The sequence below is a fragment of the Camelina sativa genome, chromosome 9 (genome assembly GCF_000633955.1).
Source record: "Camelina sativa cultivar DH55 chromosome 9, Cs, whole genome shotgun sequence".
Taxonomy (NCBI): Eukaryota; Viridiplantae; Streptophyta; class Magnoliopsida; order Brassicales; family Brassicaceae; genus Camelina; species Camelina sativa.
In genome coordinates, this window is record NC_025693.1 from 18730487 (window position 1) to 18755428 (window position 24942).

The 24942-nt window shown below is 36.1% G+C and overlaps 3 protein-coding genes and 1 long non-coding RNA gene across 5 annotated transcripts; all 4 read left to right on the forward strand.

Annotated features, from left to right (window-relative positions):
* On the forward strand, nucleotides 8105–10802 carry LOC104711330. Of its 2 annotated transcripts, XR_755257.2 has the most exons (9): nucleotides 8105–8264; nucleotides 8388–8556; nucleotides 8644–8738; nucleotides 8817–8918; nucleotides 9150–9289; nucleotides 9431–9688; nucleotides 9775–9875; nucleotides 9982–10059; nucleotides 10228–10802. It is a non-coding gene; the product is annotated as an uncharacterized LOC104711330 (long non-coding RNA). The 2 variants fall into 2 exon arrangements; XR_755255.2 differs by lacking the exon at nucleotides 9982–10059.
* On the forward strand, nucleotides 13520–17372 carry LOC104711331 (probable Ufm1-specific protease). The gene is made up of 13 exons (XM_010428025.2): nucleotides 13520–13731; nucleotides 13939–14295; nucleotides 14393–14661; nucleotides 14744–14831; nucleotides 14931–15106; nucleotides 15308–15398; nucleotides 15641–15763; nucleotides 15852–15899; nucleotides 15982–16058; nucleotides 16276–16364; nucleotides 16447–16558; nucleotides 16745–16847; nucleotides 17050–17372. Exons 1-13 carry the CDS (start codon nucleotides 13554–13556, stop codon nucleotides 17277–17279), a joined length of 1941 nt encoding a protein of 646 aa, XP_010426327.1. The 5' UTR covers nucleotides 13520–13553; the 3' UTR covers nucleotides 17280–17372.
* LOC104711332 (programmed cell death protein 4-like) lies at nucleotides 18009–20142 on the forward strand. Its single transcript, XM_019229990.1, has 3 exons — nucleotides 18009–18123; nucleotides 18224–18315; nucleotides 18414–20142. Exons 1-3 carry the CDS (start codon nucleotides 18009–18011, stop codon nucleotides 19839–19841), a joined length of 1635 nt encoding a protein of 544 aa, XP_019085535.1. The 3' UTR covers nucleotides 19842–20142.
* On the forward strand, nucleotides 20140–22155 carry LOC104715419 (the record flags this gene model as incomplete). Its single annotated transcript, XM_010432826.1, has 1 exon — nucleotides 20140–22155. A coding segment is annotated over one exon (2016 nt), but the record flags the coding sequence as incomplete, so codon positions are not given.

The following is a 24942-nucleotide window of genomic DNA, read 5'->3' on the forward strand; positions in this document are numbered from 1 at the left end:
CCTTTGGCTCTTCCCAAAAGCCACCTTCCTCATCCCTCGTGGCATTTTGTTCTCATCTAATCTTATAAGCTAGCCTTCTTGTATCACCACTTGTTTATCCACATTAATGTGTGACACAATTTGTGTCAACGAATTTGTGTTCTATTAAAATATTTGCCATATGATAGATGAAAAACGATTTCAAACGATCTTATCCCTTTCGGCTATATTTCTAAATATCTTAGTAATATCTTTCAACTCCTATTGTCTTATTGAATATTTTGTTTATACTCGCTTAGATATTTTATCTTTTATAGTCACATTATGGTGTTTTTCAAAATGTATTTGATAGCATTTCTCAATCAAAAAGTAAGACTATTAACTACTATTAAATAACAGTGTTTAATTTGATGTTGGAAGAGTAACCTACCTATTTATTTTTTCTTCAAAGAAAATAAACTCATATGGAATTTAACGTTATGAACCCAACGTTTTTATAAGGAACCACAAAATGGGTAAACAAACAATAAAAAAATTTGGCGACAAATGCAATCATGAATTTAGGAACTATAAAAGTACAAGGATTGTTACGTTGGAATGGGGAGTAAAAGTTCGCCGCATAAGCATAAATGCTGATGCATGTGTTATAAAATTAGGCTTTTGTGCAATGATTATCTTGAGGGGGTGGTTACCACCGGTGGTGTAGATCGTACTCACTGAGCATTAGATCTCATCCACTCAAATTATGCCACGTGAAAATTTTACATTTGACCTGTCATGCTTTGGTGTATTTGTTAACTAAAGTTTTCCACACCGAAATAGTGGTCGGTCCGTCCCTTTAACTAACATAATTGATCAAAGTTATCACTCATCGTTGGTAAGAAAAGAAATCAAAGTCGTTGGTCGGAGATGTGTATTTCCTATATTATTGGAAAATCGGTTGATTACTTTATCTAAAAGCCAACTTCATTATACTAATCAATGGTGATTCGATGACAAAAATAACAAAAAAAAAAATTAACGATGATCCTGTCCGCATGATATGTGGCGGACCAGAAAGTCTTCTTTGGATTTCAATCATCCAATCTTGAGAGATATATACAATATGTTCTTTAATTACCGTATACTAGATAATAATCCGCGCTGGTAGTACGGGAAATTTTTTTTTATTTTATTATTTGTTAATATTATGTTTATGTTGTATCATTCAGTTACATGTTATATAATATAGTACTATATGGTGAATTTTGATTCATATTAAACAACTAATAGGTAGGTCTGTAAACTACTACTGATACCCGTACTGGACCCGTTTTTCGGTTTGTATCCGTCCCGAAAAAGGTACCCGTAGCTTTAGGGTCGAGTGAATAGTATAATAATTATATTATCCATGAATAATGATCGAGTATCGGAAATTAATTTAATTTTTTAGCTTCTCGTTGCCCGTCTCATTACCCATTTTATTACCCGACTCATAAATACACGTTAATTTTTTGTAGAATAATGTTACCAGCGTGAGGAAATATTTATGTAAATTTGGATTTGTTTGTTACAAAATAATAGTAGAAAATTTATTAATTCTATACATTTTATAAAATCATATATTTAATTTACTTAATTATTTTATTAATGATTTCTTGTAATCTAATAAATTAATAATTACTTTTTTTTGGATAATTATTTTTAGGTTACAACAAATTAATATTAAGATTATATTTTGTATTAAAATATAGTAGCATTTTGTGTAATATTTTATATGGAGTAGGGTTATTTATTTAAAGCAGCCCCGGCTCTAAGGGTGTGCGGGCGGTGCTAGAGCACCGGGTCCACAATTTTTTGCAAAAAAAATTATATGATTTTAAGGTCCTAATATTCTGGTATTTTTGTAAATAGGGTCCTAAATTTTGAATTTTTGCAAATAACACCCTAAAACTTTGAATAAGAACAAAAATTGGGCACAGGGTCCAATAAAAGTTTGAGCCGGGCCTGATTTAAAGAGTTGCTTAAATAAGTATATAGATTTGGTGTTAGTCGATCTCTTCTGTCAATGCAAAATTTATCTTCATGGATTCGATATTAATTATATATTCACTAGTTGGGGGATTAAACAAAATGAGTGGTTTCTTGGAGTTTTTGGCTAAATTATATTGGAAGTTAACTAAGATCGATTGTTTTAGGGTTTACTCGCCGTATACAAAAAGCAATTAAAATATTTTCTATACCATAACATATTAACATATACCAGTTGTTAATCATTTAGTGGGATATCAGATTTCTTATTGATGATAAATAAAATCTAAGTATATTATCACAATGGTATATATTGCCGATACAAATTTTAATATTCACTAAATGCGTTAGTATTTTGATAAAAGAAATAAGTTTTGTTTAATTGTGATGTCATTTATCAATTTGCATGAAAAATACGTAATGCGCATACAAACGACTTCTTTTTTGGATTTGAAGTTGCTATTGCTTCTTCTCATGATTTCCTTTCACTAAATATTAGCAAAATTTTCTGATTATCTCTGTCACTAACAATGATAGGTTTATTCTTGTTTCTCTTGCGATTTGTCTATCCAATAGTAACAGTCTAATGACACCAGTATTTTATAGCCCTGGGCAAACGGTGACATCCGCTTAAACCGACCCGAGAGAACCAAAACATTCGGTTATCGGCATTGAGAAATTAGGAGGAGATAAACCGACCGGCCAAATTAATTATTGATTTCGAATGTCGGTTCGGATCGGTTCGATATTTGGACCAATCGGTTTTTGACTAACCCAAGATTCTGTAGCCATATATAAGGTTGTTTACTCACTTAAACCCTAATCACGTTTTATTCTTCTTTGGATCTGCCTCTTATTACGAAACCGAAGAAGCTTGTTCCTTCAATCGAAACCGAAGAAACTTACACATTTGTGAAAGTAAGCTCTTCTTTTTCTCTTTAATCGCTTCTTTGCTCTACCATTCTGGGGAATTTTAAGGTTAAGGTGTAGACTTCAAAAGCAGAGGTTGTCGATTCTTGTTATGGGGTTTGTCCTTTATTTATGGTCCTTGTGTTGTGTTTGTTTGGCGAATATCGATTATATAATATTAGGGTTAAGGTTTGATATCGATTGGGGTTTGTCCTTTGTTTATTGTCTTGTCGATTGTCGATTCTTGTTATGGGGTTTGTCATTTGTTTATGTTTCTTGTGTTGTATTGTGTTTGTTTGTCGATTGTAAAATATTAGGGTTTAGGTTTGATATCGATTGGGGTTTGTCTTTTGTTTATTGTCTTGTCGATTGTGGATTCTTGTTATGGGGTTTGTCATTTGTTTATGTTCCTTGTTTGTGTTGTGTTTGTTTGTCGATTGTAAAATATTAGGGTTTAGGTTTGATATCGATTGGGGTTTGACTTTTGTTTATTGTCTTGACGATTGTGGATTCTTGTTATGGGGTTTGTCATTTGTTTATGTTCCTTGTGTTGTGTTTTGTTTGTTTGTCATTTGTTTATGGTCCTTGAATCTGAGTTTGATATATGTGTGGACTTGTGTATGTTTTGTAGATGACTGAAGAGCACAATGCCATGGAACCGCCGCTTCAACCTGAGTATGCGGAAGATGTTCAAACTGGGAAGAATCGTAAAGCACCTGTTACTGCTTCTGATAGACCAGCAAGACCACGAAAGAATTCTGCTAAAAGAGCATCGATATGGGAGCATTTTCTGGAAAAAGATGATGTTTGTGGTAAGAGCTTCTGTAAGTAATGTGCTGCGGAGATTGGTTGTGATTCAAAAACAGCTGGAACTAGTCCGATGATAGGCCACTTAGCTAGATGCAAGCAATACAAGGATTTTGATGTGAAGGAAAAACAGAAGGTGCTAACTGGTGATAGTAATGGGAATCTGAAGGTGATCAAGTTTGATCCGTTGATGTTTAGGAGAGCAGTTAATGAATTGGTTGTTGTCAATGAATTGCCATTATCATTTGTGGAATCTGAGGGTTGGAAACGCTTCTGTTTCAATGTCTTACCTCTTTACAAGACAATTTCAAGAAGGACGTGTACAAGAGACATTGTTGCATTCTATTTGGAAGAGAAATCAGCTTTGAAGAGGTTGTTTGCTGTGGAGAAACAAAGAGTTTCGCTGACTACTGATATATGGATGTCTCCTACAACCTCCTGCAACTATATGGTGATCACAGCGCATTGGATTAATGCTAAATGGGAAATGCAGAAAAGGATCCTTAGTTTTAAGGTTGTCACAGATCACAAAGGAGATACCATCGCAGGTCAAATGTTGGATTGCATAGAAGAATGGGGGATTGATAAGGTTTTTACAGTGACTGTTGACAATGCAAAGAATAATGACAAGGCCTTGGACATTTTCAGAGATGCGTTAAGGCTGAGAGGAAGAGAAGCACTTGTAAGAGATGGTGAATTTCTACACATGCGTTGTTGTGCACACATACTGAATCTGATTGTAGGCGACGGTTTGAAGAAGGCAAATTCTTGTATTATTGCCATAAGGAATGCAGTCAAATATGTGAGGTCATCCTTGAGTAGGCTTAGACCATTTGCAATGAGGTGTGAAACAGGGAAGGTATGTAGAGGCAGCTTACCATTAGATGTTGTCACATGCTGGAACTCAACTTATTTGATGCTGAATTCTGCTCTGCAGCTGAGGGTTGCTTTTGAGAAAATGGCAACTGAAGATAAGTTGTATTGTGACTACTTTGAGGAAGTAGACGACACAAAAACAAAAAAGATTGGACCACCAACATCATCTGATTGGGAGGAAGCTTCAAGACTGGTAAAGTTTCTGAAAGTTTTCTATAAGTCTACTTTGGCATTCTCAGCTACTAAGTCGGTCACTTCTACATTGTGTTACAATGAGATTGTCAACATTGAGAGGAATCTCAATGCTAAGTATACTAGTCCTGATTCTGAGATTCGAAAGCAAGCTTATATCATGAGAAGCAAGTTCGAGAAGTACTAGGACGGATTGCATAACATGAATCCTCTAGTGATTGTGGCCAATGCCTTTGATCCTTGCAACAAAATGGAGTTCGCTTCCCTCTGTCTTGATCAACTCTATGGTAAGGACACAGCAGACAATAAGCAACTTCAGGCTTCAGTTTCAAGTGTAATGAAGAGGTTGTATGAAGATTATAGTCTCACGCTGTGTCCACCAGTAGACCTTGAAGCTCTTATAGATTCTGAGCCTACTGTCATGTGTGACATTTCTGACGATGAGGATTGTGAGCTGATGGAGTCACTTTACAGTCAGTTGGTTGGTTGTAAGAAAAGTGTAGATGGCTGCAATGAGTTGCAGGTCTATTTGACAGAAAAAACTGAGCCAAGAGTTGAAAATAGTTTGGGATTGCCTTTTGATGTTCTCAGTTGGTGGAGGTGCAATAGTTCGAAGTTCCCAGTCTTGTCAGAACTTGCTAGAGATGTTCTAGCAATACAAGTCTCATCAGTGGCATCGGAGTCAGCTTTCAGCACAAGTGGCCGAGTGTTAGACTCTTATAGGAGTTCCTTAACTCCTTACATGGTGGAGGTTTTGATATGTACACAACAATGGCTAAGTTGTTCATATAAGTCAGAAGCACAAGTAGCAAACTTAGTGCAAATGTTGGAAGAGGTTGAGTTCCTGGAATCTCTTGGTAAGTATAACTAAATTTCTTAATCTGTATTTATTTTTAAAAATCTCGTTTGTAATTTATCTCTGTTTTCTTGTGTAGATTCTCGGAATTCAGTGCCAACTCCTCCATGATTCAACAAAGTATTGTAAGTAGGTGTTTACTTATGTGTATGTTTACTAGTGTCTTGCATTGTTATTTTGTTAGAGTTCAAATCTATATTCTTGTTTCTGATTATGTATTTGATTTACATTGTTAAGTTTATGTGTGAATTTGTTTCTTTATTAGATTTGTTAAGTCTGTTGTTATTGTTTTCATGGTGCACAGGTAGATAGGATGCTGCTCTTTTGACTACTTTTGTGATGCGGATTAGCAGCTTTAACAAAGGACTGGACAATGGACATAACTGACTTTGAAGCCGATTTTTTGATTAACTTTTTGTTTTCGATTGACATGCTTTATGTAACTTCTAAAACTCTTTAATAGTTATTGAAGCATGTCTATGGTTATGTGATGTACTTGATGTAATGCCAGCTTAAACTTGATACAATGCTAGCTGAGCAGCTCCTGTAATATGTAATGGTACCTAGATGAGAGGCAACCAAGTTTTTTGGTATTTCTACTTGTTTTCCTTTAATTTCTCTTTTGAACAGGTTGATTTCGGGTTATAATACCCGAAATATAAATGTTTTCGGGTATACTTGGAAGGGAAAAGAAATCAGGTATCCGAACCGAACAAACCGAGTGCCGACCGAAGCTGAACCGAAATTAATTTTGGTTTACTTCGATTGAATTTTTTATAATCTGAATTTTCGAAAAACCGATTAACCCGACCCGTTTAAACCGAACAACCAATTTATGATGACTGTGGATATAGTAATGATGGTCCAAAATGTCTAAATTCTTAGGTTTTAAAAATGTATTAGTAAGATATGTATAGTTGTTTTCAATCAAAGGTTGCATCGTCTAGAACTCGAAATTGATGAGTTACACTCTTAAATTTTGACCAAATCTAGCTAATATAAAAAACTGATTTCTAGAACAAATCATATATGGTTGGCCGTTAACGTGGACATTTCCTCCCTTGGTCTTCGGAGCAAGTGACGCAGACAGCACATATATAGACAATTTCGATTATCTGAATAATTTACTCTTAGTCGTAATATATATATATATATATATATATATATATATATAATTCTAGCACTAGGCTTCTTCTTCCACCAAACTTTTATTGGCTACTTATATTAATATGAACACACACAAAATATTATTATGTATCTTCAGAACTGTTTTAACTTTTCTAGCTTAAGATATTATCATGCATTATATTATAATATTCATTTTTAAAATATGCTTAATTTAAATCATTTGTTACTAAAAATATTGACTGAAAATGTTAGAAAGATATTATGTAAGGGTGGTAGAAACCCATTTAGTAGAAAACGATATCAACATATACAGTGACTGATAGAAAAATCCTCCAGAAGATCAATTTGTTTGGTAAGAGTATAATTAAAGAACAGCAGCATAACAAAAGAATTAATATCAAGATTTTTTATTTCATAAAAAAATAGAACAATAAAATACTGATTCGTACTAAAAAAGATTAATCAAACAATTGATTAATTTGTTATTTGTACATTTTTTGTTCCATTTGTTGTCGAGCGTTTTATTGGTTAGTGTATATTTACTCTTACATTGTTTAATTAAATATTAGCTTGGAATTGGATGCATGATCTCGTGGTTATATTATATATCTAAGTTTAAAATGAGTATATTAACTTTTTATTTGTAGAGATATTTATTATATACATGAGACCAAATTTAAGACAAACTTTTAAAGTTCGAGTTTATATAGAATCTTGTTTCTCTTAAATATAGATGGAACAAGAAGTATCTCTTAATTTTTTTTTTTTTTGGACAATTGATATATATATATATCTTTTAACATGTGTCTGTCATATTTTTGTGGTAAATATATGTAAACATGCTGAGCGAGAGTTGTTTCTAGAAAATTAGTGGAAGAACTCGTGAAAAACTTAAAGTGAATGCTGAAAAATTCACTTTTTTATATTCAATTTTTATTTGTTCGAATCTTTAAATTTTTAAATTTTGTTTCAAGAGAAAATTTAAAGAACACCATCATAGAGTATTCTCATCTGAATCTTTGATTTTCACCATCTGCATCTTTGATTTTTTTAACAATTTTGAAATACATTTTATGTTATACATATTAAGTTATCTTTATTTAAAAAGTTATTTACAACATTATTACATACTTGCTAAAATCTATATATATAAAATACAGTTTACTCACTGACGTGAGCGTCTCTTTCGATTTAAAAGATCTAATTCCGTAAGTTATCCAATTTCATTTTTATTTTATGTTTGGGCCTAATCTTTTAAAGGCCCATTTATTTTGTTTGGCCTAAGAGAGTCTAACTCCTCACTATCCTCCATTCCGTCGTTCTCCGATTTGCGACCTCAACCGTCTCTCCTCTTCTAAATTAAGTTTACCATCGATCAATGGTCGTCACTCCACACCCTTTGACTGCCTCTTCTTCTCCATAGTAACGGTTTCATGTTTAATGGCCATTCATGCCGGTCGATGATCTCTCTTTTAATTCAACACCTACTACGCTTTCTTCAATTGCCGTAAGTTTCAGTCATATATAATGTTGTCGCTTACAATTTTATGCTTCTAAGATTTTACTTTATCTCTTACTTTACTCTTGAATAACATGGATTCCACCTTCGTTCCATTCGCAAATCTCAAAGCTGGCCGTCTTCACCAACAGATCGTTGGAAGGATGCTTTGTCACTGGCCTGCTAGATCGTCGAACTGAAACTATTTGTTGTTATAAGGAGGCATTGAAGATGGGGAGGATCCAAAGTCAGCAGCCATGAGAGAGTTACAAGAAGAAATTCGAGTCGTTTCAGTTGAAAGGTCACTTATTCAACATTTGATACAACGCTAAAACCAATATGAATCAGATGATTTACAAAATTTGTTGTCTTCAATGTCTAAACACAGGTCCCAATTTGGTTGACATATGATTTCCCACCAGCAGTAAAATCAAAGGTTAACCGTCTCTGGGGAGGTGAATGGCACGGTCAAACTCAGAAATGGTAAGTCTTCTAATTTAGCCAAAGAAAAGAATGTGGCTCATTGTTCTGAAACTTAATGAATCCCACACATGTTTTTAGTGAGATTGAGAAATGATGAGGACGAAAGAGAGATTAATCTAGCAAACAACGAAGCGGATTCAAGAATGATACAAGAAGAGCTGCTAAATGTAAATCAAAGTGGTAACATAAAGAAACACTAAAATCAATGTTTGTCTTTTTATAATTTTCTTTGTAAACTGTTGTTTTATGTTTTTTTGGGGGGTTCTTTTTAGTATAACCCATTTTGGAATGCAAAAGCTTTCTCTAGAGGTTTAAATAAAAATCTAATCTTTCTTTATTTGTTATTGTGTTTTTTTTTTAATGTGAATCTTTTCTCATGTTTGATGATTGAGAGTTGTTTTGTGTGTGTAGCCAAGTAAGAAGATTGCAGATGCTAAGCTTGCAAAGGACTTTCAAGCTGTTTTGAAAGAGTTTCAGAAAGCTCAACAAACCGCTGCTGAAAGAGTAACAACCTATGCCCCTTTTGTTCCTCAATCCGCTCTTCCCCCTAGGTAACACCATTGTTGTTGTTTATGTGGTTTTTGTATACTCTGAATCAGTGATTAGAAATTAAAAGCATTTATTTTTTGTGAATTGTTTGTCTGGTTTTGATAATGATGTTCCATATTTGTCTTGGTTGGTTTGGTATATAGTTACATGGTCAGTGAGGTAGATAAGGCCCCAGAACAGCGAGCACAACTTCAGGAGTCTAAAAAGTAGGTGATAATGTAAAAAAGAACAGATCTTTGACACATATCTCTCTCCATTGTTAGACAACGAGATTGCATTCAACGAAGCTGTGATTGAAGAACGAGAGCAAGGAATACAATAAATCCATAATCAAATTGGCGAGGTTAATGAAATATTCAAAGATCTTGCGGTTTTTGTTAATGATCAAGGAGTCATGATAGGTAAAATCTAATAAACTCAATATGAACATGTCCTTATCAAATCTACAGTTATAGAACTCACTTTCTTTATTATTTAATTTTTGCAGATGATATCGGTACTCACATCGATAACTCCCGTGCTGCAACTTCACAAGGCAAAACTCAGCTAGCGCAAGCCGCGAAGACAAAAAGGTCAAACTCATCTCTGGTAAAACTCTCAAACTTTTCAGGCAATACAGTGAATGATTGGTGTTTAGGATACCTTACGGATATATTAGGCCACGCTCTTATGTCTTGATCTTGCTTACACGCAGACATGTTTGCTCTTGCCAAGAACAAGTCGTTTGGGTGATTTCATCGATCTTAAAAGTGTTAATGAGTGGAACTACTTGGTATATATAACATATTTTGAAGACAATACTTAGAAGTTGGCTTTGTAGTGTGATTTGCTTCGGTTCGGTTTGTGGGTGGCATGTGGGTTCATTGATTCATGTAATAGAGTATCTCTGTGTTTGGATTTTTTGTTGTGATGCCAATAACCCAGTCTTCATCATCATCAGGACAACAGGACATTGCCACGTTTCAGATCACATCAGTTTTGCAAGAGAGCAGAGGGTTAAGCGGAGGCAGAGTCAAGAGCTTGGGGTTTGGTTTGCAATTCCATGGGTTCAAAAAGTCGGTGAGGAGTACCCAACGGTCTTGTGTGTCAGAGTGAACTGACCATCCCTTGGAAGCTTCGATCCATTTGGCTGAAATGATTTCTTCTGGAATTGCTTTGTCCGCAAGGTTGAGTAACTCTTGTTTAGCTGGGTCGTACAAAACCACTTCTCCGATGCTGACGCCTTCCGACGGGGGTCTTGCACTGACAGTAAGCGACAAATACGGACCGGTCGTGGAAGATGAAAACGAACGAACGCTCCACTTGTGAATCTGCCATGTTTAAGGAAAAATNTTTTTTTTTTTTTTTTTTTTTTTTTTTTTTTTTTTTTTTTTTGTACAAAAGCAAAAATAAAAGAGTAAATCCCCAATTCTCTAAAGAATAGATCTATAGCTCAACCCTCCGTTAGCGTAATAGTGTAGAAAGGTGATGCTTCATTTACTTTTTTGTCTGTTTTGTTTGTGTTTCTCATGAATTATCCGGTTTAATAAATCAGAATGATCATGTAAGGTCATGGTTTTGGATTAGTTTAAATTCCCTAATATGTGCTAAGAGGAAACAAAACAATTGACTGTCACAAAGAAGTCTGAAACAAAAAAAAACCGAGTTATTATAACTGCTTTGAGTTTTTACAAGATTCAACCTTTGAGCTCAAAACCGATGCCACAAGAATTGAAATTGCAGACAAAACCGCTGCTGCGAATGTCAAGGCAGAAACATACTCTGTATGATCCCTAATTTGATCTGCCAATCGACAAAACAAAACATCTTCTCTGTTCATGTCGGTGGTTTTGTACATGGCTCGAGAAAAGAACAAGTCTGGCTCTCCAAACTCCACTCTAGAGTATCCACTGTCGTGAAGAGGCTGGAGATGGATGATAGAGAAATAAAGATCCAATCTTATTGAAATAAATCAAAACAAGACTTGAGAAAAGATCAAGTGATCATTTTACCTGAAACCGAGCATGTAAGGGGAGCTTTAAGCTGATTTCACCATTTTCATAATCTCTAGGACTGACTTCGACATGAATCTCAACAACAGATTTGTTCGATCTAAACGAAGGCAGCTCAAGATTCATGTCTCCAAACACCACCGATATGAAGGTCCTAAGAAGACAAACACATCACCGGAGCATCTAAATAGTCATGAAAATTTTCGTTAATGGCAGCTGTAAGACTTGCCCCAATCCCACCGGTTCTCATACACTCCTCAACGATCAAAACCAGGTGTGTTTTCTTTACTGAGTTTCCGATTGTGTGGAGGTCGAACGGTTTCAGCGACCTGATGTCGATAACCTCAGGGTCATACCCTTTGTTCACCAGAGTTTCTTCTGCATGCATCACATGGTACCTCATCCGCGAGTAAGTGAGGATGGTAATGTGTTCCTCGGGTCTGACCATCTCAGCTTCTTCAAGGTTACAGATGTAATCTTTGTCTGGGACTTTCTCCTTGAGATTGTAAAGCAGAACGTGTTCGAAACTAAAACAGAATAAACCTAATTTGGCACCAGTTGACACTATCTATCACCAAACAGAAAAAAGGTAAGAGATGCAGACACTGGTAAAACACAAAGGAGACGCTCAAATAAGATTAGTACATGTAATTCGCCATATAACATCAATGTTCGTAAATGAACTCGAGCCATAACAAAAGCTCCCCAACCTATAAAAAACAGCATAACCCGTACTATTTCAGAATCAATACATATGCAAACATAAACCAACAAAAAAACAAGAAATTTCAAATAGAGCCAAGACGAAAACACCCCAAAGACACGAATAAAATTTAAGTTTTCTGTATCGATACAATGGATGTTTCAAAACGAAGTACGCCCATCAAAATAAGATCTACCAGCCTTCTACTATCCTGTAGATCAAAATATTGACACACACCATTCCGTTTAACAAGCCATATACGACAAAGAAGAAAAAATACAGTTACAAGACACGGGCCATTTCCCAAAAGGACAAATACATTCTCAAATCTATAAAACCCACTCTAGATCCAATAGACCACTACCTTTAAAGCCCTAAACGGATATTTGGGTCATCGAATAGACCAATACCTTTAAAGACCTAAACGGATATTTGGGCTCAATCAATGTAACACAAAAAAAAAACAATAAACACCCAAATGTAAGTAAGTTTAAAACCTTATTAAAAATTACACAAAAGCATTGACAAACATTTGTCACAAATTTTGCTAAATACATATTCTAAAAAAACAAACAAGGAATTACAACCACATATAGAAAAAAAGCAAAAAAACAATCAATCCAATGGATGACGTGAAAAAAAAACAATGCACAAAAATCAATTACATCCACACATCAACTTATACATTAAAATCTACACATATGCAATTTAAATAACTGAAAGACAAAACCAAATTTTAAAAGAAATAGAACTAATTTAAAATAAAAATATAATACTATTGACTACAATGTACTTAATGCGAAAAAGCATAAAGAAAGCCAAAATCACCATGAAAAAAATAACAAAAACAAACGAAAGAAATTGAAAACCAGATATAAAGAGAAATTAACAAAACACATAAAAATATTCACCAAAAAACACATATCACACCCTATTCTAACTTCCGCGCGTAGCGCGGACCAAATACTAGTCTTTCTATAAAATCAATAAAGTTGCTAAAACTAACATATATAAACCAATGTTTCCTTAAAATATTCATATATCTCCCTAAATAAATGATGCAATCAATAATATTCTTAAAATCAATAAGCTTACTCTACAATATTAATATAGTTAAATCTTATTTTTTTTCTTCAACCTAACAACTAATACTTAAAAAAAAAAACATTGAATTCTATCTAGTAACAGTAATATTATTCTACAAAAACAAAATTTGATAGAACTTTTTTTCTCACGAACAGACAGAAAATACAACTTAAATTATAAACAATAAAAAAAATATAGGTTTCGGCTGTACCGCAGATTAAAATCTAGTTTAGTTTAAAATGTATATTTTAATTGCATTTAATTTTTCTATTTATACAACCATGCATTTGTACCCAAAAAGAATTTTGGCTCGGATTAGGTTTATATTGGATTGAGTTGGGGGTATTTCTGTTGTGGAATAGACCATTTAAATGAGCTTATACGACCATATTGGGCTAGGCCCATATGATGGTCGCCATTTGGTCAAATAAGTCCCACGAACGGAAGTAAAAACTGATTTTGCTCTGCTTGGTTTTTGGATCCGAGATGGCTCCTTCGAGCGAGACAGCGACCGTACGAGTCCTTTGCCAAAAGCTGCTTCTCTCAGGGAACCAACCTGGAACTCTCCAATGGCTCATTGGTTCGCCATTTTTCCCGCCTTTCACCGTCGTCTCCACCTTCCGATGTATTCATCATCACTCCCTTGATTTCCAGCAAGAATCTGGTAAGGAGACAGCTTTGATTATAACGATTAGTGAAATTGGACTGTTCAATTGCGTGATTCCTGCTTTTGATTAAGAAAGTTGAAATTTTTAATTGTTGATCAATTGTTTTGTAACTGTTGTTCATAGAGTGAGGAATTAAGAAAACCAAAGTAGCCATCTTTAAAACCTTTGTCTTTAATGATTTTTTTTCTTGTGCTCCATATCAGATGATCTGCGAAAGTTACTACCAAAAGGTTTTGAAGTCATTGGGGGTTTGATAGTTGGGGACTCTGATGCTGAGAAAAGCGCAGTTGAGGCGGTTAGAGCTGCTCGTAGATTGCGAAAGCATTTATCAGAAGGTGGAGAGTTAGATGATGAAAAGATAGTTGGGGCTAGTTGCGATGTAGGAACTGGTACCATTCACTTTTTCATCTCTAAAACCGAAAAAGCAACAAAGCTAGAGCCTGTTGCTTCTGTTGTGTATGAGGACAAGTCTGGAAAGTATTTATGGGAGAATGGTTGCTTGCTTCACTGTGAGCTTCCAATGAAGTTGCCATTCTATTTTCCTGCAAGCTCGCCCTCTGGTATGATTTTTAAGTTTCTGTTATTTGTCTTCAGTTTTTGGTTCTATGTGTGTGTGTATTTTGTTTTCTCAAGTTTACTGGTATCCATTTTTTCCAGATTCGAAGGAAAAGTTTTCAGAGGCAGTTGATGCAGTTGTTACTCAGTTTAAAGAACCATGTGCTGTGTACATAGCCGAGACCTTAAAGAAAGCTTCTGGAGATGTTCCAAAGCCAGTTGTCCTCCGCGGTAAAGATTTGGGTTTTGGTGCTGATGCGTCTAACATTAACCGGCTTCCTGCTGCTGACCTAGTGTCTGACATTAAGATGTTGTCATGTTCACATTTTTGTCAGAATAGCAAAACTGCTGCAGCTGTAAATTCAGCTGAGGTAAGTAAATCGAGAATTTTTTACCTTCATATCACTGTTTCTGTTGCTACTTCTCTCATCCCCTGACATTTGTTCTTCTTAGAATGCAGATAAAATCCACATATCTGTTCTGATTAATAGATCTGAAAAATCTCCAACCTCTGGTGCTCCTGTTGCCGAATATTTTCCAGGTAGAACCTTCATATATAGATTATTTATCAAAATGTATTCAAGGCAATAAAATGCGCATGTGAGTTGTTCTATATCATAAATTTTTACTCTCCTTACAGCTATGGAAGAAGCAAGGCTCATTGTTGTTGATTTGAATCTTGATGTCCTTACTTATGCACCCAAGGACCTTCCACTAATGCATGCGGTCTCAAATTTAGTTATTCCTGCTTTGGTTGATCAGCTATATTCCTTGAAGAAGATTATCTTACCATATCTCTTGATGGAACATCCTCAGGTAGACCTACGTTTACTTCATTTTAGTTATCTAACACAATTTTTCCCAAGTTATATTTCCCATAGTTTCATTATGTTGGATCTGGTGGTGCCATCATATTTTTTTCATAGCTAGGAAGATAAGTTGTATTTGTCACTTTCATCCCTCTTTGAACTATCCATATTTTTACTGACTATCTCAAGGGTCGCTTTACTGTTACAGTTGCGTATATATCACTTTAATCCACCTGGAGTATTACATCCAATAACGACTATATACGAGCTTAACTACGGGGAGACTGAAATGAAGCAAGGTAACTATTGTATTTACGTTTGAAGAGGGCTGCATAGAGTCATGCTAAGATTGAAATGATACATATTCCTTTCTTTGATTAGAGTTGAAGGTACCTGTAGAAAAGCCTTATAATTATCATCATAGCATTCTGCTATGTTATTGAACAAGCACTTTCACACAAATTTTGATCCTCCAAAGCTTTTAGTGCAGTTTCATTCATGTTATATGATATATTGTTCTTGCTCTTGACTTTCTTCGCAGTCGATGTTAGGAAATCTCTACACTTGAGGCTTGGTCTTCCATTAGATCGTCCACTTCTAAGAACTGCTAATGCCTTGGATTTGTCTGTGATTGATGACTCAAGGAGCAACGTAAAGAAAAGGGGTACATAGATCTGCCTAGTTTTTTATTTTCTCTTTGTGTCTCAATATTTGCAATGACTCTAATTTTTAAGTCATGTGGGCACTACCAGGTTCCATCTTGCTGAAAGATGTGCATATTGGAATCCCTAGCAGTGGAGGTTAGCACTATGTATGCCTTTCTTTTCCTCATTCATGCTTTGTTCTAGCTATTCGTTTAGTAACTTTTGCATTTTTATGCAGTCTCGGAGGGTGTGGCATCTCTTATCCAAGGTTCTTATGAGTATTATCATTATCTTCAGGATGGCTTTGATGACTCGGTATATCATTTCTCATTCTTCCAAGTTTTCAAAATAAATAATCTTAAGCTAAAAATAGGGAATAATCGCCTTGTGCTATGTATCTGGAATCTTTTACAGTCCTTTCACTGGAAATCAGAGTTCTTAATAATTACTAGCCGACATTTGGTTGCACTTCAAGTTTGCTATTTCATTGTAGAAAGTTGAGTGTAGTGTCTACTCTTAATACTTGTGCCAGGGATGGGGCTGTGCTTACCGATCTTTGCAAACTATCATCTCCTGGTTCAGACTTCAGCACTATACTTCCATTGCTGTTCCTTCACATAGGTTTGATATAACATCTCGTTACTAAACTCAGGGATCCTCTTTCATCTCTCGATCCATTAAGCACCAATATTTGGATTCTCAGGGAAATACAGCAGACACTCGTGGAAATAGGTGACAAAGATCCTTCGTTTATAGGATCGCGCGAGTGGATCGGAGCCATAGAGTTGAGTTTTGTGCTGGATAAACTTCTTGGTGTAAGTCTTCCCAGTTCCCACTCTAAACTTACTTATTTGAATAAATTCTGGCATCTGAATCATCTTAAGACAAGAATCTAATAGTAGAGTTTCACCATCAACTCGCAGTTGCGTCTATATGTTTTTAGTTATAGCTGAAAAACATGCATTCCAGTATCGTTTATCGAGGAGGTCTTTTTCTTACAGGTAAGTTGCAAAATCATGAACTTCAGATCTGGATCGGAGCTCCCAGAGAAATGCCGTGAGATAGCTATGCACTTTGAGAACCAAGGAACTCCAATAATGATCGGTAAGTCAAAGCCAAATCACTCTGATATATTTTAGCATAAGTAAAGCGTAAAACCTATGTATAAAGGATTAGTCGACCAGTCTTTAAAGTGAGTAAAACAGAAAACCTATAAGAATATCCAAACCATTGAACTCATTCAGCATTGGTACCTTGGCTCCTGACATCACAAAACTGTGTCTTGTGTATTCTTGATTTATTTCAGGAGGTGGGGTTCTTGCATACACGCTACTGGGAGTGGATTACGATGAAGGAAGCGGGGATTGCGCGTTCCTTATCCTGGATCCGCATTACACAGGAAGTGAGGATCATAAGAAGATCGTCAATGGTGGATGGTGTGGGTGGAAAAAAGCAGTAGATAGCAAAGGGAAGAGCTTTTTCTTGCAAAACAAGTTTTACAACCTTCTTCTTCCTCAGCGTCCTAACATGGTTTAAATTATCATCATTGTACCAACAAATCATATCACAGTTTACTTAGTCCTGACAATGCAAAAAAAAATGAAGTTTAAAGAAATTTTTGTTTCCTTTTTTCCCCGAGTAAAAATACAATTAAACCAAATTCAAAATAAGGTAAATTACTTTATTACTTTTGGCAAATCCTTTAACATTTCCTTTTTTTCTTCTTATTTTTTCCAATTTTGTAAACGCCGACGATTCTCTCTCATCTATTTATACTCTCGTCGAGCTTGAGAGACTTCTAAGAGATTCTTGTAGGTGTTTCTTCTTCTTACCTGAGGAGTTTGTGTTTCGTTAGTGGAGCTCTGATCGCTTGTTCTTCTTCCCGATCCGAGCCAAGCACAGTGCTACGGAACAGTTTGATTCACGAGTTGGATTGTATTCGTTCCGAGTTATAATCACTGGTATGTATAATTATTCTATTGCTGGACGTTTAGTTGATTCTTTGATGTTATTATACCTAGCGAAATAAACTCGTATAGCTTAGAAGAGGTGTTTCGTGTTGACAAAGTAACAAAGACTTGGCTTTGTGGAATCCTAAAAAGCCAAGAACTTTTATCCTCCTTCATCTTTATGAATGTACTAACATAGATCTTATTCTATAGATTGTTCAATCACTGCTCTGCTTTGCTCTTAAATTGATTATCTTGCTGTTTTGGGATTTTTTTTTTTCTTCTAATCATTCATAAATCTTGACTGTGTTAGATAATGGCATCCGGTGAAGGGTTTTTGACGAACGAACAGCAGAAGAAACTGGAATTAGCAACTCAGAATCTGTCATCATCTCCAAAGTCTCCTCCGTCGTTTGCTGTAATAACGAAAGGTTAGATATTACGTTCAATTCAGTTACTAAGTAAATTAAATACTTCTTTGCTTTACAAACTTGAAGCTTACATGTCATTGAATTCCTCTTTTTTCAACAGATGGTGCTGCTTGTGGTAAAGAGAATTGGGGAAAGGGTCTTGACACAGAAGTAGACAGTTCTTGTATAGATGATGAAGATTCTAGAAAAGAGGTATTGTTACTACGTCTATTTTATTGATGTTGTGCTACTCTCTCTTTTAAATACTTTTTTACTCATTTGATTTATTTTCAACTTGATTTTAAAAACAGGAATCATACGCGCTTTACGGTTGGCCAGTGTTAGGCAGTTTGGGTGATTACGAAATATTTGTAGTTACCATCATTGAAGATTACTTTAGCTCTGGGGATGTCGAAGTGGCTGCATCTGACGTTATGGAACTTGGTTTGAGCCAATACCATCCTTATTTTGTCAAGACACTTGTTTCCATGGCCATGAACAGAGGCGATAAGGAGAAGGAGATGGCTTCGGTGTTGCTCTCTCGACTTTACGCTGTTATTATTTCACCTGATCAAATCAGGTTTGGGTTTATAAGACTTCTTGAATCAGTTGGTGATCTTGCTTTGGACATACCTGATGCTGTTAACGTCCTCGCTTTGTTTATTGCCCGTGCCATCGTCGATGAGATTCTTCCCCCGATTTTTCTAGCTAGAGCATTGAAGACTCTACCGGGTTCCTCTCAAGGGTTTCAGGTTGTAGTAACTGCAGAGAAGAGATATCTCTCAGCTCCTCATCACGCAGAGCTAGTGCAGAACATATGGGGTGGGACAGAGAGTCTTGATGATGACCTTTCTCTTGACATCTCATCTGCTCGAAACGTAGGCTTACCAATTGAAGAAGATGAAAAGCTAAGACGATACAAGAATGACACAGTGACTATCATTCAAGAGTATTTCCTCTCCGATGACATTCCTGAGTTAATACGCAGTCTTGAAGATTTAGGATCACCTGAATATAACTCAGTGTTCTTAAAGAAGCTAGTCACTCTTGCTATGGATAGGAAGAACAAAGAGAAGGAGATGACTTCTATTCTTCTCTCTGCTCTTCACATGGAGATGTTCTCAACAGAAGATTTCATAAATGGTTTCGTAATGCTCCTCGAATCCATTGAAGACATATCATTAGACATCTTAGAAGCATCACACGAGCTTGCTTTGTTTCTAGCTAGAGCTGTGATCGATGATGTCTTGGCTCCGCTTAATCTTGAAGAGATCTCAGAGAGCTTACCACCGAAATCAACCGGACGTGAAACAATCTGCGCAGCTCGGTCTCTGATATCCGCTCAACACGCAGGAGAAAGACTCTTGAGAAGCTGGGGTGGTGGTACAGGCTGTACGGTGGAAGATGCTAAAGACAAGATCTCGAAACTTCTTGAAGAGTACGAAACAGGAGGAGTGATTTCAGAGGCTTGTCAATGCATACGTGATCTAGGGATGCCGTTTTTTAACCATGAGGTGGTTAAGAAAACTATGGTAATGGCAATGGAGAAGAAGAATGACCGGATGCTTAATCTCTTGCAGGAGTGTTTTGATGAAGGGATCATTACTACTAACCAAATGAGAAAAGGGTTTGGTCGAATCAGAGATTGTCTTGATGACTTATCTTTGGATATTCCAAACGCAGAAGAAAAATTTAACTTGTATGTTGCGCACGCTAAAGTGAACGGTTGGCTACACTGACGAAGTGTACTTTTTACATAGGTTTGTCATTTGTAATGTTCTTCTGAAACTTTCCCAACAATGATTTTTACAATTTTGTTACTTATATAATTATTAAAAGTCTTTCTATCAAAATAATAGAATCCGTTTATTATTCTAATAGTTGATGAACATTGTATATACGCATGCATACAGCTCATATTTGATGGCGTTGCAATGTGGCTTATATCATTGTTTATTCAAAGTACGTACATACGTATTGAAAATCTCAAAAAAAAAATAAACAAAGGTTGACCAAAAAAAGAAAGAGATCTGAAACACAAAAACACAATGGAGAGATTTACCGATTCACAAACATCCATTATACCATTCATCAAGGTTTATAAATGGTCGTTGTCGCGGTTGCAAGCAAATCTCTCCTATCTATGGTGGCTACCGTTGCAATGACTCTGATTGTAACCATGTTTGGTATCACAAAGAATGTGCTGAGTCATTACCAGAGATCAATCACCCTTCCCATCCTGAACATCCGCTCTGCTTAATCGAATACAGGGGAAGTGGTACATGTGCTTTTTGTGGAGGTTTCTTGTTTGGTCCTACCTATCATTGTTCTATATGCGACTTTCATACGGATATAGCTTGTGCGAGAAAACTACTACCTCCACTAGCTGCTATTGAAAATCCCAAATGCCACAACCATTCACTTGTTCTCTTGGAGAAACAAGTGAAGAAAGATCCTTGTGGAGTTTGCAAGAAAACAGTTTCAGGTAGGTATCCTTATGTTTGTCTTGAGTGCGATGTCTATTTCCACGTTGAATGCATAGATATATCGCGAGAAGTCAACCATCCTTCTCATCCTGCTCACACTCTCGTGCTTTTTTTTGGACATGACTCTCTACCTGATGATGCTCAAAAGACTTGTCTTTTGTGGGGTGAAGGATCGGATCATTTGATTTACCATTGTTCCATTTGCAACTTCAGCATCTGCGTTTACTGTGCGGTGAATCCTCCACCGCTTGCTATAGAACATCTTAAGACTCACGAGCATATGTTAAGTCTCTTGCCTAAACGAGTCGAGTTTATTTGCAATGCTTGTGGCGTAAAAGGTGCTGAATGTCCTTATATCTGTCTTGAATGTGGTTACTTGATCCATCGGAAATGCATTGATTTACCTCGTGTCATTAACATCAATCGTCATGATCATCGCATCTCTCTCACTCGTCATCTTGGTCATCAGTATTCTAAATGTGGAGTATGTCGTCAAAGTGTGAATAGATACTATGGAGGTTATTCTTGCTCTCTTTGCCCCAACTATGTCGTTCATCCACAGTGTGCGATGAGAGACGATGTATGGGATGGTTTAGAACTCGAAGGGACACCCGGAGATATTGATCAAGATATTGCACCGTTTCAGGTGGTTGATGACAATACTATAAAACATTTCAGTCATGAAAACCATAATTTGATGCTCAACAAGAATGGTGTCATTACTCATTATGATGAAACTACACGTTGTCAAGCGTGTGTCCTTCCTATAATGTATGATTCTAGCTACAGTTGTGGGCAATGCAGTTATGTTCTTCATGAAAGATGTGCGAATCTCCCTAGAAAAAAGAGACATGTGTTCAACAACAAACCATTTACGCTACACGTTGGAGATAAAGATTCTTCCAAGAACTGGTTTGAGTGTGATGCTTGTAGAACAGTCTCCAATGGTTTTAGGTATGTTTCTGGTGATTGGATTCTAGATGTTCTTTGCGGTTCAGTATCAGAACCATTGCTCCATGATGGTCATTCACATCCTTTATTTTACTACAAAACGCAAGGCAAGTCTTGCAGTTCGTGTCACGGCAAAATGGTGAAACCTAGAGTCCTATGTTGTGATACTTGTGACTTTGATTTGGATTTCTACTGTGCTAATTTACCTGAAACGGTAAAACATAGCTGCGATGAGCATCCTCTCTCTCTATGCCACGGCGAGAATGATGTGATTCAGGGTAACAAATATTGGTGTGATATATGCGAAACCGAAACAGATCCAAAGAAATGGTTCTACACTTGTTATGACTGTGGGGTAACTTTACATGTCAAGTGTGTACTTGGAGACTTCTCACGTCTCATGCCAGGACGCAATATAAACGTTGATGGATATGAGTATGTAGTGGTTTCTAACAGCAAGAGTTCTAGACCGATCTGCGACCAATGTCGTTCTCGATGTGAAGAACCCTTCATTCTAAAGGCTTGGAATAATTGTAATGTTGTTAATTGTAATCTATGCATTGATGTTTACATTTGCTCACGTAAATGTCGCCAGCCCTTTCGTTTGAGACTTTAGTACACTTGCTCACATACAAGATTCAATATGAGTTCTGATTCAGTTGTAGTTTGAGGTTTTGATTTTATTTTTGTCGTTGATCATCATAATAAGTATGCAGACATTGCAAGCAGATAAATATGTCTAACAATTATTCACACCAGAACCATTTCTCCATGATCGTCATTCACATCCTTTATTTAATAAAGTAACCCTTGGTCTCTTTGGCTCTGGTTCCTCAGGTAATGGAAGCTGACAACGAGGTCAAGGCTTCATTTGTGGTGGTGTGTTCACCATCCCTGAAAGGTGTTCAGGTGGGGCACGCAAGCGGAAAGCTTATCTTCCTCCATGTGAGCAAAATAATCAACAGGTCCCACAAAATCATGCAAATCATCACTCATAGCCATAGCCATCTCCACTCCGTCGCCTTGCTTACCCAATCCAATATGTTTGAAAAAACCCTCAAGGTCGGCCTTCCTACAAGCACCTTTCTTGCTAAACCTTTGGGAAGGCTTTAACACGAACGAATAGGCAACAACAAGCTCACTGAAATAACGGAACCTGCGATCACTTTTCTCCAAAAAGTCAAACTGAGGGTTCATAGAGACTCTCTCCATCAAATCATCATAAAATTGCATCCCATAGCGCACAACAAACTGCGCTGTGAGCTTAACGAGAGCAAGTTCCTTAAGAGTGAGCCCTTCAGGAGGTATCATTGAAAGTGAGATTCTAGAGGCGGATCCCTGGATAGAGAACCCTTACGAACAGCTACACGCGGAGGTGCATCAAGTTGTAGGATATCTTCAGTCTCTTGGACGACCCTTCATTTTCCTCTTGTGAAACAGAGAACAAATTTATCTCTTGTCAGTTGTGTGTGCTTCTTATGTGATGAAAGCCATTTGGTATTTAATTTTTAATGTTTTACTAATGTATATTTGTATCACTACATTACATATTTACATATAATGGCTAAAATCAGCTATTCTTCTATCTATTTTTTGAAATTGCAGGCTCTTCTTTGTCTCTTTTTCTTGAATTTATATCCTTGTTTCATACATAGTGACTTTTGTTAGTCATGCATGTTTATTGGCTTTTTTTTCTTTCTAGTTTTTGATGAAGTGGCCATGCATCCGTTTCTGATATTTTTGCTGGTTTTATATATGTGAACAATACTTTCTGTTTTTGTTCCATATTGGAGATTGAATCCGATTCATCTACTGGTCTGCTCTAATTGATGATGGTTAAAACATGTTTAAGGTAACGTGGTCATGAAGTTGTTTGGTAAACATATCAATTCCGCTATTTCTATTTTCCTAGTTTGTATAGATATATGATTGCTAAAGAATTTTAAAGATCATCAATTATTTGTATATAATCTATATATATATTTTTCAAGTATATTTTGTAAAAAAAATAACCATTTGTGTTTTGTGTATATATTTTTTGTTCAAAATCACGTATTTGTTTCCTGTTTCTGCATATGGATTTGAACGCAAATTGCACTAGGTGCAGATTGCTATTAGTAAACATCCTCAGTGACGACTGGCTCAACCTAGGTTGTTCATCATGTGGCACTAAATTGTCCTATTCATGTTGTGGTGGTGAACATCTTCCAGCCATGTGCAAAGATTTTCAGTTTTGGTCAAATAGGGGAAAGAATATTGAGGTTCGAAGATGTCAAAATATTTGGGTTGTTCTTAATGAGGTAAAGAAGTTGTTTTCTTTTATCTCATTGTGTGTGATCAATTTTGTGTTGAAATACTTCTTTGACCCATTGTTTTTTTTTTAGAAGAAACTCTCGGAGGTTAATGCTTTGATGAACAACTTTATATCTTACAGTGAAGAATCCTTTGAACAGTTCGCCTTTCACCCAGATCTGCATTATGCAATCCAAGAGGTTAGGTTAGATTTGGTGTTAGCTATTTTGTTATGAGAATCCATATTTAAACTCCTCTTGTGTTGATTTTTTGTTTCTCTAAGTAGCTATGTTTTTTTTTTCTAGATGGAATCTGTTGTTGAGCTCCGGCGCTGGTTGAGTGTAGTGTTCTGTTTTACTCCATCGTTTGAGTTATCGCTCTCTGTCTACTACCGGAGCATGATTGACAAGTTCAATCTACTCTTCCTCAATTTTCCGAGGCATACTACAAGTAATCAAGAAGACTCCTAGCATCTTTCCTTTCCGCGTAGGGAGTTAGGCAAGGCAGTTGGTAAACTACGCGAATCTACGCCTATCAAAGATACTGTTTTTGCCTCCCATCTCCCCCTGAAGTGACTGTTCTACAGCATCACACTCAAAATATTTTCCTACCAAAATTACAAAATTGGATTTTCCTGCAAAAAAATTTGAAATTACAAAATATTCACACTCAAAAAATTACAAAATATTTGCCTCCCATCATCTAGACTATTTTGAGTGTGATGCTTGTAGAACAGTCTCCAATGGTTTTAGGTACGTTTCCGGTGATTGGATTCTAGATGTTCTTTGCGGTTCAATATCAGAATCATTGCTCCATGATGGTCATTCACATCCGTTATTTTACTACAAAACGCAAGGCAAGTCTTGCAGTTCGTGTCACAACAAAATGGCGAAACATAGAGTCCTATTTAGTGATACTTGTGACTTTGATTTGGATTTTTACTGTGCTAGTTTACCTGAACCGGTAAAACATAGCTGCGATGAGCATCCTCTTTCTCTATGCCACGGCGAGAATGATGTGATTTATGATAACAAATATTGGTGTGATATATGCGAAACCGAAACAGATCCAAAGAAATGGTTCTACACTTGTTATGACTGTGGGGTAACTT

What these genes read in the sequence shown, in the direction of transcription:
- LOC104711332 (XM_019229990.1), top strand. Translation starts at nt 18,009, where the DNA reads ATGGCATCCGGTGAAGGGTTTTTGACGAACGAACAGCAGAAGAAACTG. An exon ending in GTTTGCTGTAATAACGAAAG is followed by an intron (nt 18,124 to 18,223) that starts GTTAGATATTAC and finishes TTTTTTCAACAG; the next exon opens with ATGGTGCTGCTTGTGGTAAA. An exon ending in ATGAAGATTCTAGAAAAGAG is followed by an intron (nt 18,316 to 18,413) that starts GTATTGTTACTA and finishes TTTTAAAAACAG; the next exon opens with GAATCATACGCGCTTTACGG.
- LOC104711331 (XM_010428025.2), top strand. Translation starts at nt 13,554, where the DNA reads ATGGCTCCTTCGAGCGAGACAGCGACCGTACGAGTCCTTTGCCAAAAG. An exon ending in CAGCTGTAAATTCAGCTGAG is followed by an intron (nt 14,662 to 14,743) that starts GTAAGTAAATCG and finishes TGTTCTTCTTAG; the next exon opens with AATGCAGATAAAATCCACAT. An exon ending in GGAGACTGAAATGAAGCAAG is followed by an intron (nt 15,399 to 15,640) that starts GTAACTATTGTA and finishes CTTTCTTCGCAG; the next exon opens with TCGATGTTAGGAAATCTCTA.